Source organism: Pollicipes pollicipes, unplaced genomic scaffold (genome assembly GCF_011947565.3).
Source record: "Pollicipes pollicipes isolate AB1234 unplaced genomic scaffold, Ppol_2.1 Scaffold_6686;HRSCAF=7923_pilon_pilon_pilon, whole genome shotgun sequence".
NCBI lineage: Eukaryota > Metazoa > Arthropoda > Thecostraca > Pollicipedomorpha > Pollicipedidae > Pollicipes > Pollicipes pollicipes.
Genome location: NW_023596921.1, coordinates 266942 through 279941, shown reverse-complemented (window position 1 = coordinate 279941; position 13000 = coordinate 266942). Strand labels below are relative to the sequence as shown.

The 13000-nt window shown below is 57.3% G+C and overlaps 2 protein-coding genes across 4 annotated transcripts in view; both read right to left on the bottom strand.

The window, feature by feature from the left end:
* Positions 1 to 1569: 1569 nt before the first annotated feature.
* LOC119107241 (MAM and LDL-receptor class A domain-containing protein 1-like) lies at positions 1570 to 4555 on the bottom strand. Its single transcript, XM_037230653.1, is given in 3 exon segments — positions 1570 to 2903; positions 2970 to 3242; positions 3244 to 4555. Coding segments are annotated over 3 exon segments (2508 nt in total). The 5' UTR covers position 4555; the 3' UTR covers positions 1570 to 1979.
* Positions 4556 to 5805: 1250 nt separating this feature from the next.
* The window catches only part of LOC119107710 (anoctamin-5), a 56435-nt gene continuing 49240 nt past the window's right edge, over positions 5806 to 13000 (bottom strand). For all 3 annotated transcript variants that reach the window (XM_037231248.1, XM_037231249.1, XM_037231250.1), the window contains 6 exons: positions 11724 to 11863; positions 11035 to 11240; positions 10421 to 10526; positions 9482 to 9663; positions 8890 to 9017; positions 5806 to 6869 (listed from right to left, as the gene is read on the bottom strand). In XM_037231248.1, coding sequence (XP_037087143.1) covers positions 6728 to 6869; positions 8890 to 9017; positions 9482 to 9663; positions 10421 to 10526; positions 11035 to 11240; positions 11724 to 11863 — 904 coding nt within the window. In that variant the 3' untranslated portion in view covers positions 5806 to 6727. The remainder of the gene's footprint in view (positions 6870 to 8889; positions 9018 to 9481; positions 9664 to 10420; positions 10527 to 11034; positions 11241 to 11723; positions 11864 to 13000) is intronic.

The window sequence follows — 13000 nt, the reverse complement described above, 5'->3', positions numbered from 1 at the left end:
TTGAAAATACGTCACCGCGCTGGCCACATTTTTTACTTCTCCAACCGCCAAAGGATAAAATCATTTTGTAGCGACCACTCATTAGCTGCAACGTGTTTGTCTTTACCTTTCAAAAGTGCTAAAAAAAAATGTACTGTACAATCGTGATCACTTCGGTGCTTGTCCTTATGTTTCAGACACGGATGTCGATTTGTATTCTTTTGTAAGGGCCCTGGCCTTCCCGGTGCTGAGTTGCTCCCCCCCCCCCCCCCAATGTTGGTTCGCCCCCCCCCCCCGAATGTTTTTGGCTGGAATACTCCAAAAACGTGGGTAAAAGATGATTATTACACACATGCTATCTTCTTTGATCTTTCTGCGTAGTGGCGTCCGCACCACTCTCATAACGAGAAATCATGGCTGCTCTCACGACGGGATACAAATTGTAACAGCTGAGCATACACGATGCAGAACACGCGATGCAAACGGCATAACCGTTATTACTGTATAATATTGTATAGCAAAACTTAACATAACTGCTAGCGCTATGTTAATGCACGATGCAAACAGCATAGCAGCATACACGATGCAATAGACTTCACGTGCCTAGCGCCAATAAGGCACGCAGTGGTTTGTGAGGTTAGCGTGAAAAGCTTTGGAGTGTGGGGATGACCTAAATTCTTCATGGTTAACCATGTCCCCGTCTCCCACAACAAAAATGCGTGCCGCCTCTCATGACGGTCATAGAAGAGCGCCATCAGCGCCCTAAGGTGGCCTGTAAAGGAGCGCCTTCACGTGCCGATCAGAAGAGACGCGGGCGTCCAGTGTCTGCTCCCTGGATCCAACCCTCCATGACTTCTATACCGCTTAGGCTAAATATTTATAATTCATACAAATGTTGAAAACACGTCTTGCACTTAATTAAAATTGAAGTGGGCTAGGTCCGTTAAGAACAAAAGTGTAGATAAGAACAAAAGTGTAAAAATGCAAATACTTGGGTTGTTGGGCCTTCGGCTCGTCCCCCCCCCCCCCCGCCCCCGGATAATTTAAGAAAATTGACACCCCTGGTTTCAGAAGTAAACCTAAAGTTGTGTCCGATATCGGAAAGGTGTTAAACCACTGTAACATGTATCAGCGTTTTAAGTGACATTGGCGTCGCAGATTACGCCAGTGAGGCTGGTAACATCAGTGCGCTCCTCTCGTAAATCAAATGATTAACCTACTGCGCACGTTTTGGCTACAGAAATAGGGTCTGGTACCACGTTAAGTGATTTATGAAGGCGGATCACACATCACCAGGTTGTGATCGCTGACCATCCAGCTCGTCACGCAGGTAGCAGCCACGTACCACAGCATCGTGATCGCATGGATCGTTGCTGCAAAGCAGCTGTTCTATTCCGTTCACGGATTGAAAAGACTTTCTGGTTTTTTAAAATTTCTTTTACGTCGGAAGCGGGCAGGTACAACGGAAGTGGGCGTCCAGACAACAGTAAGTGCAGCCTCGGCGTGCTATCGGCAATGCTGTGGAGCTTGTGACAATGGCCGTGCGTGACACCGATCCCAAAGCGATGAACCTGACGACAAAACGCACACTTCAAGTCTCGACGCTTTTCAAAGCCGTGCATATATTTTGTAAAACACAATGCTATGTACAAGTGTCGCAGCGTCCGAAGCTATACCTTGCAACAGGTTAATGTCAATGGCCCGTCGCGAGGAAGTTTACCGGGAAGTGATATGTAGGCTGTAAGCCAGGGCATAGTTAACACGCTTCTCAGTAAAATGCACCAAAAATGTAAACGCTGTAAGTCAGGGCATAGGTAACACGCTTCTCAAAAATGCTCAGAAAATATAAGTGTGCACTCACTTTAAGACATTTAACGGACGCCTGGAAAATATGTAAAAGTAGCGTCCTGAACCACTGCATTGCATCGCGATGCGCATGCATGCGTTTGGCAATCACATACTACAGCAGCGCCTCTTCCGACCGTTGTGGTAACCATCAGTTACGGTGGTGGCGCTGGGCGCGCCCAGTCGGGCCGCACGCTGCAGGGAGCCTCGCCGGTCACAGTTCTGACGTCGTCGATGGCGAAGCCGGCCTGCATGCCAATCGCCTGGATCTCGAGCCGCGCCGCGCGCTCCGCGGCCTGCACGGCGACCTGGCCGTAGTGCCAGGTGTAGCGGCGCCCGGTGTGGCCGCTCCGGCCCTGCGTCACCTGCCAGAGCACCTCCGCCGTGCCGTTGTCGCCGCCCTGCCGGCGCACCGAGAGCGACGCGTCGTCCTGCACGCCGCCGATGCAGGTGTACCAGAGGCTGAGACAGAGCCGCTGGCCGGCCGGCACCTCGGCCGACACCAGGCGCGCCGTCGCGCGCTGGTTGAACGGGTCGAAGTACTCGTAGCCGGTCTCGACGCGATGGGTGTGGTCGAGCAGCTGCGGCACGCCGTAGCCGGTGGCGGCGGCGCGCCAACTCTCGCCCTCAGCCGCCGCCACCGTCCAGCCGCACTCGTCGACGTCGAACCAGCAGTCGAGCGGCGAGACGGCGGCGGCAGCCGGCAGCGTGGCGCAGTCGCCGTCGTGTATCACCACGTCGTCGACGCCGAGCACGCCGCTCACGCCTGAGCCACGCACGGCCTCCAGCGCCAGCCGGACCGGCGCCGACGCCGAGAACGCCGCCTGCGCGCGCACCCAGCCGTGCCTCAGGTGGTTGTCCACCCGCCAGAGTGGCGCGCTGGCGTTGTTGGAGGCGTTGACGAGAATCACCTGCAGGCTGCCCAGGCGCGGCATGGTGGCGATGTGCGACGCCAGGTGCACCCAGAAACTGAAGCACACGCGCGGTCGGTCGCGAACCTCCGGCGAGAGCACGCGGTCGCGCGCGCCCGCCTGGTGCTCGTAGCCGGACACGGCAAAGCTGAGGAAGTGGTCGGGCGGCTGGAGGGCGGGAGAGCCCAGCGTCGTATGGCCGCCGGCGGCGCGTGTCCACAGCCGCGGCCGGGCGCCGCCCAGCGTCCACCCGCACGTGTCGTCGCGGAAGGCACAGCTGGCGTCGCCGTCGCCGCCGGCCGACGCCGGCAGCGTCGGGCACGCCCCCGCCTCCACGCGGAGCGAGTCGACGGCGATGTCGCCGGCGCCCGGCTCGCCGACGGTCGCCTCCAGCTGCACCTTGAAGCGGTCCGGCGAGGCGAGCGTGACGTGGCCCAGCTCCCAGCTGAGCTGCGAGCCCGATCCGCCGTCCACTTGCCAGAGGGTGCGCGTGCGAGGCGTGCCGCCGCCCGACACCTGCCGCACGGCCAGTCGGCCCACGCCGGCGCCGAACATATTGGTGTAAGAAGCCGAGGCAGAGCGGCTCCACCGTTTCGAACACCGCGCTCTCGAGCCGCGCCTGGTCGCCCGGCCGGCGCGGGTGCGACGAGTCAGCGAACGTGTAGCCGCCAATGCGGCTGTAGGAGCGTGAGCTGCTCTGGTCGCGGATCGGACCTGTCACCTTCTTGCGACTGCCTCGGCCCAGCAGCCAGTCGAAGTCGTCGTCGGCGGCGTTGCTCCAGCGGCAGAGGTCATCCTCGAAGCCGCAGTCGTCGTCGCAGGCACCCTCCGCCAGCGAAACGTCGTCGACGGCGACGTACCCGCGACCGGCCTGCGCCGCCAGCTGCGGCACCACCTCGAACACCAGCCGGTGCTCGTAGCCCGTGTTGTAAGTCACCTTACCCTCGCGCCACGCGCCGTCCGTCGCGTCGCGGGCCTCCCACAACGTCTCCGTCACGTTTTGCTGCCGCATAATGTAGGCGCGGCCCGTGGCGTTGGCGACGGTCGTTTCCGACGCGTTCCGCGCCTCCGCGTACAGCGGCGGCGGCGGCGCCTCGTCGTCGCGCGGCCAGCGGGTGCGGTTCAGGTAGACTGTCGGCACGTGGTCGATGCGCAGCACACGCATGCTGTGTACGCTGGCGCCGGCCGTGTTGTACATGAAGCGGAGGCAGCGGCCGGCCGGGCCGGGCGGCGGCCGCGTCGGCGATGTCAGCCACGCGCTCAGATAAAAGTCGGGAATGTTCACGTCACGGAAGACGGACGCGTCGACGAAGGCGTAGCCGGCGTCGGCGCCCTGCTCGCCGGCGGCGTCGGCGTCCGGACCACCCAAGTAGAAGGCCGTCTGGGGCGAGCCCCGTCGCCAGCTGTAGTGACGGTACGGCGCGCCGTCCGGCCGCCACCAGCACGTCGATTCGGAGAAGTCGCAGTCGGACGACTCGCCGTCCCCCGTCTCGAGCTGCTCGGCCGCCGGCGGTATGGTCCGTCCCTCTGCGGTCGGGGCAGCCGTCGGCTCCGGCGGAGTTGGATCCCCCAGCTGCTGCGCTTCGGTTGTGCTCCCAGCCGTCACCTCCGTGGTCGTCTGCTCACCTCCGGCTTGCACCTCTTCTGACGGAGCATCACCTGTGGTCGGCGCCGGCGGCGGCGGCCCCTCCGTGACCGCGGCGGTCGTCAGGTCGGTGCGGACCTGACCCCCTCCGATCTCCTCCGCCGGCGTCTCCTGTGCCGCCGCCACGCAGGCGCACACGCAGACCACGGCCGCGAGTAGCGCGAGCGCGCGCATGTTGGCGCACCTCTGGTTGGCGGGCCACTGCTGGCCCGTCAGCACGGTGTGGCGCCAGCCGCAGCAGGGGCGGTCTTCGGATACGACGCGGTGGGGTGGCACGCCCAGAGGGAGGTGTGCCCAACTTCCCCCCGCTAACCCGCCCTACCGGAACTCCATCCGCCACTCGCTGCCAATGGCCTGACTTTCCGGACGCCTCACACCCACAGACAAGTCTACGCGGCCCCGAAGCTCTGGTCCTCCGCGGTCTTTCGCCGCCCGTGCCGGCTAAAAAGCCTGCCGCACTAGCCCCGGCTGATTGGCGCGCTATTGGTATGGAAATTCTGGCCGGCACGCGCCGCCCGGCCCGGCCGGAGGGCGCGGTCGACCCGGGCGTCACCAGACCGTTGGCGCTGGGGGAAGGGAGCGGCCGCCACCCCGCCCAGCTAGCACGCGCCGCTGCTGCCGGCAAACCCCATTCACAGGACGAAAATGATCACGTTGATGATGGGTGCCGACTCTGGTTCAGCGATGGGTATTTAGAACGTCCACCGAGCGACGCATGACGTTTTTTCGCAACTGATTCAGCGCCTACAAAAAACAAAAACAGGCTGAATGCCAGCATCGCTCAAGAGCTTCAGTACGCGTGTGTGGGGTGAGAGAGTCACAGCGCCGATAGGTGAGCCGCAGTGCCGAGATAATTGCATCAAAAGCCACATCTTTGGCACGGGCATTTGTCACGTTTATACGCGCAGCGTGCACAAAGCTACCGCACTTTAAAATCTTGCGAGCTGCTGATGGCGCCAAAACGATGAAGCATTCTGCGACGCTGCAAAACAACGCATGTGCAGAGACCGACTATAGAGATAGATGACGTCATGCAAACTCAAGCAATGTTAGAGAGAGTAAGCTTGTAAAATGATCTGCTGGCAACTGTCACGTGGTGAACGCTCTCCTGAGCAGAAGCGACTTAACAGCCAACAAGAGCCGATGTCAGTACCGTCTATTTTGGAAGTAAGTTTGTGCCCACTCTTCTGTTGGAATCATGGCCGTCCATTTCTAGGGTGAGTTGCTGCCCACTCCTTTGTCGGTACCACGACGCTCTATTGCGTTTTCTCGTGTTTCTCCCCACTCCTCTGTTAGTCTATAGCATTGCTCACAGGAGCTCACAGTATCGCTATTCCCGCACCTCGACGCCACCGACTTATAGGTTAGGGGCGCTGTGCTTAGACTCCATTACCGGGCTTATCACGTTTATGAAACAGAGTGGCAGGGTGGTGCATTATGTATTATAAATGTTTGGCTTTGAAGACGTCTACACGTGTACCACGAGTATCATTGGAACAATAATGTTTGCACGCATTTGAACGTCTGTTCTCCACGAGGCATGGGGGTCATTATTCGCGCTCGACAGCAATTGGGTGTATGCTATGTAATCATACCACTCTGCTTCGGTGCAGCCGCATCCACCAACACCGCAGCAAGGCAGCACAGCGAGCCGGTGGCGCTTGCGTGAGAGTTTAGATAACAGACAATCCGCTATAATAAGATACCTGACATGGACGACATGGTTGATAAAAGTTTCGCAACAACATCGCAGGCTTAACAGTACTTACAGCTCATTGGACCGCGTGTCTGTGGAGAAGCTTAAGCGCGGTTGACTAGGTTCCCAGTGGAACTTCCCTACTACGACAGCGTGCTTTTGGCCCGATATGTAATCCATCAAAAATATATACTACTGGGACGTGCGTGATCGGTGCTGGCAGCGACGCACGGACGCTGAGGGTGTGCTGTCGGCACACAGCACCAGGCGATACCAGTAGATAATGCATAAATGCCGCTGGTTGGAAAACATGCCAGCACGACCGTCATGAAAAGTACCACACATGTAAGGCTATTGCTTCGTCCTGCGATGCTGGTTGGCGGCTACGCTTCCGCCCCGGGTTCACCCCAGATCCCCCTAATCCGTGCCCAGCCCGCTCTGGGGCTGTTCCCATACCATTCCCGCGCTGTCTTTTTGCCGTCCCAAGGCAGTCCTCAGACCTTCCAGCGCTGTCCCCAGGCGAACACCAGGCTGCCACCAGCTGGTCACTGGCCTCAACAGGCCGTCGCCGGGCTGACCACGGGCTGACCCCGGATTGTCTTGCTCGCTGACCTCCCCGGCGGATTGGCCGGGTGGCCGTGGGCGGTCACCTCAGCTGGCGAAGTCGCCGTAGGCTCGTGAGTCACGCCGGCTGCAGGGCGCCGAGATTCTCCAGGAGGCACGGGAGTCGGTCTCGCGGCTCGAGGAGCGGCGGCTGGCCGGCGGCTGCGTCAGCTCACGCTCCTTCTTCAGCCTGCGGACACATACGGCCAGCGGAGACCGATAAACAACCCGCCAAAGCCGGCCGAGAGATACGCTGACTTACTGCAGATCATGTCTCAATAGCATACATGGTGCCTACTTGGACAAGCTATCATAGCCTACGCAAACGGAGATACAGCAGACTTCAATGTTGGCAGATTTAGTCTGTTCAGTCGTCCAATAGATTATGCAAGCTGAACAACAGTGGTGCCGACACTCCTCCAGTCCTAAACCCCTCACGTCAGCCTACGACGGGGCGATGTCAACAGGCGCAGGTGGGCCTGCGACGCACCTGGACAAAACCCTTTCACCTGCGACGCACCTGGACAAAACCCTTTCACCTGCGACGCACCTGGACAAAACCCTTTCACCTGCCGAGACCGATCACAAACAACAAAGGGGTTTCTGACCTCCGGGACTTCCGGGAGAGCTGCCGAAGCATCGCTGCCGCAAATTTGGAAATGTGCTCGATGCCAAGTCAAACACCACACCTTTGCTGAATGTTAATACTTAATCAAGAATCATTGAAAGTAATATTTCGGCATGCCTTTTGCAAGGTGTTTATATTACGGTAGCGTGACTACGTTTTGTCTTCGTCATGCTCATTTCGATTAATACTTGGCAAAGTCAGATTGGAGCACCGCACTAAAACTTACCCTTGAAGGCTAGGGCAATAATATACTTTATCAAATCATTTCTAAGACGAATTTTAATGCATATTTTACGAGAGATTCAAAAGTTTGGTGTTATTTTACGACCATCCGCGGCTGCAGCACTTCTCCAGCCGCTCGCGCTGCCCAGCCATGTACCTCGTTGTTCCGTACAGCCGCTGATACTCACCAGCATCGTCCGCGCACATCTATGTACATCATCTACCCCTTCCTGGTCCACGTTAGCTTACTCATACCTTAAAAATCTCGGGTTTGCACATCCATCGCGTGAGCTGATTACTGGGCTTCCTTTACACCTGTTTCTAACACATACGTACGCCTCGATTATTGTCCTTAAATGCACATCCCGACCTCAGATGCAAACATGTCTCGCCCACACATGACCGTCTGGTATGCACATGATTGCCTCACCTGGACATTCCAGTATAACTTGCACATCTTGACTTATTTGTGCATACATCTCTAGCTCTCATCCGCACATCCGGGATATCTTGTACATCCCTGCCTCGCCTGTATATCTCGGCCTAACCTGCACATTTCGGTATAACCCGTACATCTGTGCCTAACCTGTGCATTTTAGCCTTATCTCTACAATTTTGTATAACCTGTACTCCTCTGTCTCACCTTTACACTTAGGTCTAATCCGTACATCGCGGTATAACCGTGCACCCCGGTCTGACCTGCACACCCCAGTCTGACCTGCACACCCCGGTCTGACCTGCACACCCCGGTCTGACCTGCACACCCCGGTCTGACCTGCACACCCCGGTCTGACCTGCACACCGCGGTCTGACCTGCACACCCCCGTCTGACCTGCACACCCCGTCTGACCTGCACACCCCGGTCTGACCTGCACACCCCGGTCTGACCTGCACACCCCGAGTCTGACCTGCACACCCCGGTCTGACCTGCACACCCCCGGTCTGACCTGCACACCCCGGTTGACCTGCACACCCCGTCTGTACCTGCACACCGCGGTCTGACCCTGCAACACAGCGGTCTGACCTGCACACCCCGTCTGACCTGCACACCCCGGTCTGACCTGCACACCCCGGTCTGACCTGCACACCGCGGTCTGAACCGCACACCCCGGTCTGACCTGCACACCGCGGTCTGACCTGCACACCCCGGTCTGACCTGCACACCCCGGTCTGACCTGCACACCCCTGGTCTGACCTGCACACCCCGGTCTGACCTGCACACCCCGGTCTGACCTGCACACCCCGGTCTGACCTGCACACCCGGTCTGGCCTGCACACCCCGGTCTGACCCGCACATACCGCCCTATGTCATGCACATGTGCATGCCATATGTGCATGTAAATGCATATTTCAGCCTCACCTGTACATCTCGGCCTCGAACTGCGCTTCTCGGGCGAGCATCCTCTCCCGGTTGATCTGCACCTTGACGTTCCCAGGGATGTCGGGGATGGCGTACGCCATGACGCCCGTCAGGCCGATCACCACGTGCTGCCGACCGGACAGACAACAGCGGTGAAGTCGCCACAGTCAGTGCGTGTGGCGGTGTACGGTGCGAAGGCGAACATCGCTGTTCTCTGCTGGCCGCAGCTCCTTTCCGGCCACAGCTCCTGGCAGTTGCAGCGCTTATTCCGGGAAGGCTTGATGCTGACGACGGGCTGAGCAGATTCATTAAACACTGGGTTCACCTGCAAGGTGGACTCTGAGCATCTCAGCTCAAGCATTCAGACTGCATGCACTAACTCTGAGCTTCAAGTAAAACGCCGGAACCGCTTAAATTAGCCATGCTTTGATGGCTCATGCATTGTTGTATGTGGTGGTGTTCGCTGGATGCTCAGGCTCGACGACATCGTACCAGTGACGTTCATTTCGCCACCAATCATTCGCGACCGAAGCTGTCTACTGCACAGCTGCGCAAAAGCACAGCATGACCTTGCGAGGCACCAAACACCCACCTCGAAGATGGCGACGAAGGCGAGCCGCGCGCCGAACACGTGCCAGTACATCATGTTGGTCTCGTACGGATGCTCCGAGTCAGGCGGCGTGCGGAAGCCCCGGTACCGGCACGTCTCGAACTTGCGGTCGTCAATCTGAGGGTCCGGTGCGTAGCCCGGCGGGAAGTCGGACGTGTTGAACACTGCAGAGCGAGGGACGGCCGGTCAGACATGCGCGGGGGTGGGGCGGGCTGAACACCGGCAGGGGAGGGACGGCTAATGAGGCATGCGCGGGGATGTGGCGGGCTGAACACCGGCAGGGAAGGACGGCTGGTCAGACATGCGCGGGGGTGGGGCGGGCTGAACACCGGCAGGGGAGGGACGGCTGGTGAGACATGCGTGGGGATGTGGCGGGCTGAACACCGGCAGGGGAGGGACGGCTGGTGAGACATGCGCGGGGTTGTGGCGGGCTGGACACCGGCAGGGGAGTGACGGCTGGTGAGGCATGCGCGGGGATGTGGCGGGCTAAACACCGGCAGGGGAGGGACGGCTAGTGAAGCATGCGCGGGGATGTTGCGGGCTGAACACCGGCAGGGAAGGACGGCTGGTCAGACATGCGCGGGGGTGTGGCGGGCTGAACACCGGCAGGGGAGGGACGGCTGGTGAGGCCCCATGTGCGGCGGCGGCGGTGGTGGTTCAGGGTAAGACAGCGCGGTCTGTGGTCCTTGCCGTGTGGTGATCAGCCCCGTGACGGCTGGGAGACCCATGTGCGGCGGAGGTGAGGTGCGCGCCGGTGGTGAGGCTCGTGAGAGTCTGACACAGAGCACTGACACCGAAACAGACGGAACAGACTCAAGTGGGCGACGGCGTCCTTGGATGGGTCACTCAGCCACTGAAAAGCCTGCCATGGGGACGGGCCGATCCATGTCTCCGAGCTCATGGGCTCTGGGATGCACTGACCGGACAGCGTGCCGTTGATGTAGCCGTCCAGGGTGCCCGACTCGCTGTACTTGTACCAGTACACTAGACGTGGTATGAAGTCGCTCGTGAACGCGATCACCAACGCCTGCCGACCAACGAGGTTTTCCACAACCGATTGTGACGTCACGGAAGTACGGAAACGCTGAAAACTCAGCGCAATTCACGGCAACTAATACGACGCAGTGCAATCACCGTCCATGGCATATCCATTAAGCTAAATACAATGTATGGGCGGTCCACTGAATGCTTTGTACATGTTTTAAGTAAATATTTATGCTTCATATTTTAACCGTTCTCACAAGAATAATAGAGTAATAGCATATGCAAAAATCCTACGTTTCTTGCAAAATCATGCACGACACTTTATATTTGTTGCCGTTTGCTTATATTTTAGGTAGCCTTCGCAGCCCACTTCCTGTCTCCAACCACTTAACTAATACAGAGGATCGTTTTGCTACGCTTACAAAGATACCAGTTCGTGAAGCTGTTAGTGTGAGGCTCATTGCATGCTTTTTGTTTTAATTTTCGTTTATGTTTTAGTTTTAGTCTTTGATTCAGTTCTAATTCCCCCTAAGTCTTGGCGGATGGCTTACGTTGAAGGTGACGGCCAGGTAGGTGATGCCTCGGAGGATGCCGTACCAGGCGCCGATGTCCTGCACACGCTGGGCCAACGGTCGTCGCACCTGCGTCACGTACTTGTAGGCGTCCAGCCGGATCTCCCCGATGTTGTTGATCAGCGCAAAGAACGGCGCCAGTGGGAACGCAGCCACGAACAGCGTCACGAAACCGTACTGGATGACTGAAATAGAGGCGAGTCAGCGACAGGTCACTGGAAAATGAGACACGCATACAAGTCGGTTGCCAGGAAAAACGAGGCACACATACGTAAATGACTCAAGAATCTGCAATGGATAAGTAGCAATACTGCACTAGGGACTCCCACGGAATCGCTGGTAGCATTTTGGCAAAAACAAATCAGAAAGCATTGTCAGAGTCATTAACACACCAAACAGCCCGGTTCAGAACGCACGCATCTTTGAAAACAGCGTCAGAGGCAACATTCAATGACCGCCTCTGATAGCTCGACGAATCTACAGGTTCCCCATTCTTGACTCGGCTATGCCCACGTCGAATGACCATATTCCACTGGCACTCGGACTTATGTGGAATGAGTGGATATTTCACACTAACACATTACTTTACTACACATTAATTACATTACTACACATTACATTACTACACATTAATCCCGGTGGGCCTGGTACTATCAGTGGAAGCTCACCCATCTCGAGGTATTCCTCAAACAGGGAGAGGGTGTCCAGACCCTGCAGGTCATGGTCCTGTTCCCAGCGTGTGTAGAGCTCTTTAGTATCCTCCACTTTGTTCAAGGACGCTCTCGCGCGCCACCAGTTCATTATTTTCCTGCAGTGCGAAAAACAGCACGGTCTTTAATACCACGCTGTGTGTCAGACCGTGCTAGGCAGTAGTTCAACCTAACCGTTCCGTACTCGGTGGCGTGTCCACGTTCTTCACATGGCCATTCGCCGCCTGATCATTCCCCAGGGCATTCATAATCCTGGGCATCAAATCATAATAAAAATCAATCCATAATCATCATCCCCTACATAGCCACGCTCACGGCATACCTGTTGGAAATGTATCACATGGTATATATATATATATATATATATATATATATAACAAATATTTCTGCGTATCGGTTCAAGTGGGTGCGCAATTATATTTATCAAAACACTTCATGAAGACCTGATATGCGTAATGGATGTTGTTGTTGGTTGGAGTTTTAGGGCGCGCCTATGCATAATGGATGATAAAACATTTAATGAGTACCTGCAATACCTGGGGACTACTGGAAACATTTGAGTTCGGAGCGGTTTACACCACACGTGCATTCGTAGCATATGCACTAGCTCCCGATTAGCGCAAATAATACCCACTACACACGACAATATAGTCCAGGCGGCAACGTCTTCTGTAAACCCCACAAACCGAGGAAATGGTCGGCTATTCCGCTGTTATGGAGAGGCGTATCATATAATCACCATGCCAATGGCAATGCATAACGGGGGAGCGCATCAGCCGCCGCTCTGGTGCCATTAGCAAATGGCGTGCCGGGCCATAGTGGACAGCACGGAGCGGGCGGACCGCCGGCCGGCCGACCACAGGACCCAATGAGGACGCCATCACTCACCGCGCCTGACCGGGCGAGCGCCACAATCAGACTGGTCCTAGTGGAGGACGGGGCAATGGCCTGTGCAGCCAGGTGAGCACGCGCCGAGAGGCCTCCGCCCGATCAATAGACCGCGCGTCCCCTTTGGGGGCCAGGTGATGGGACAGGGTGGGAGTGCTGAGTTCGGATGTGATGTCTGACCAGGTACACGCTATAATGGGAGAGGGTGGGAGTGCTGAGTTCGTATGGGATATCTGACCAGGTAAACGCTATGATGGGAGAGGATGGGAGTGCTGAGTTCAGATGGGATATCTAACCAGGTAAACGCTATGATAGGAGAGGATGGGAGTACTGAGTTCGGATGGGAT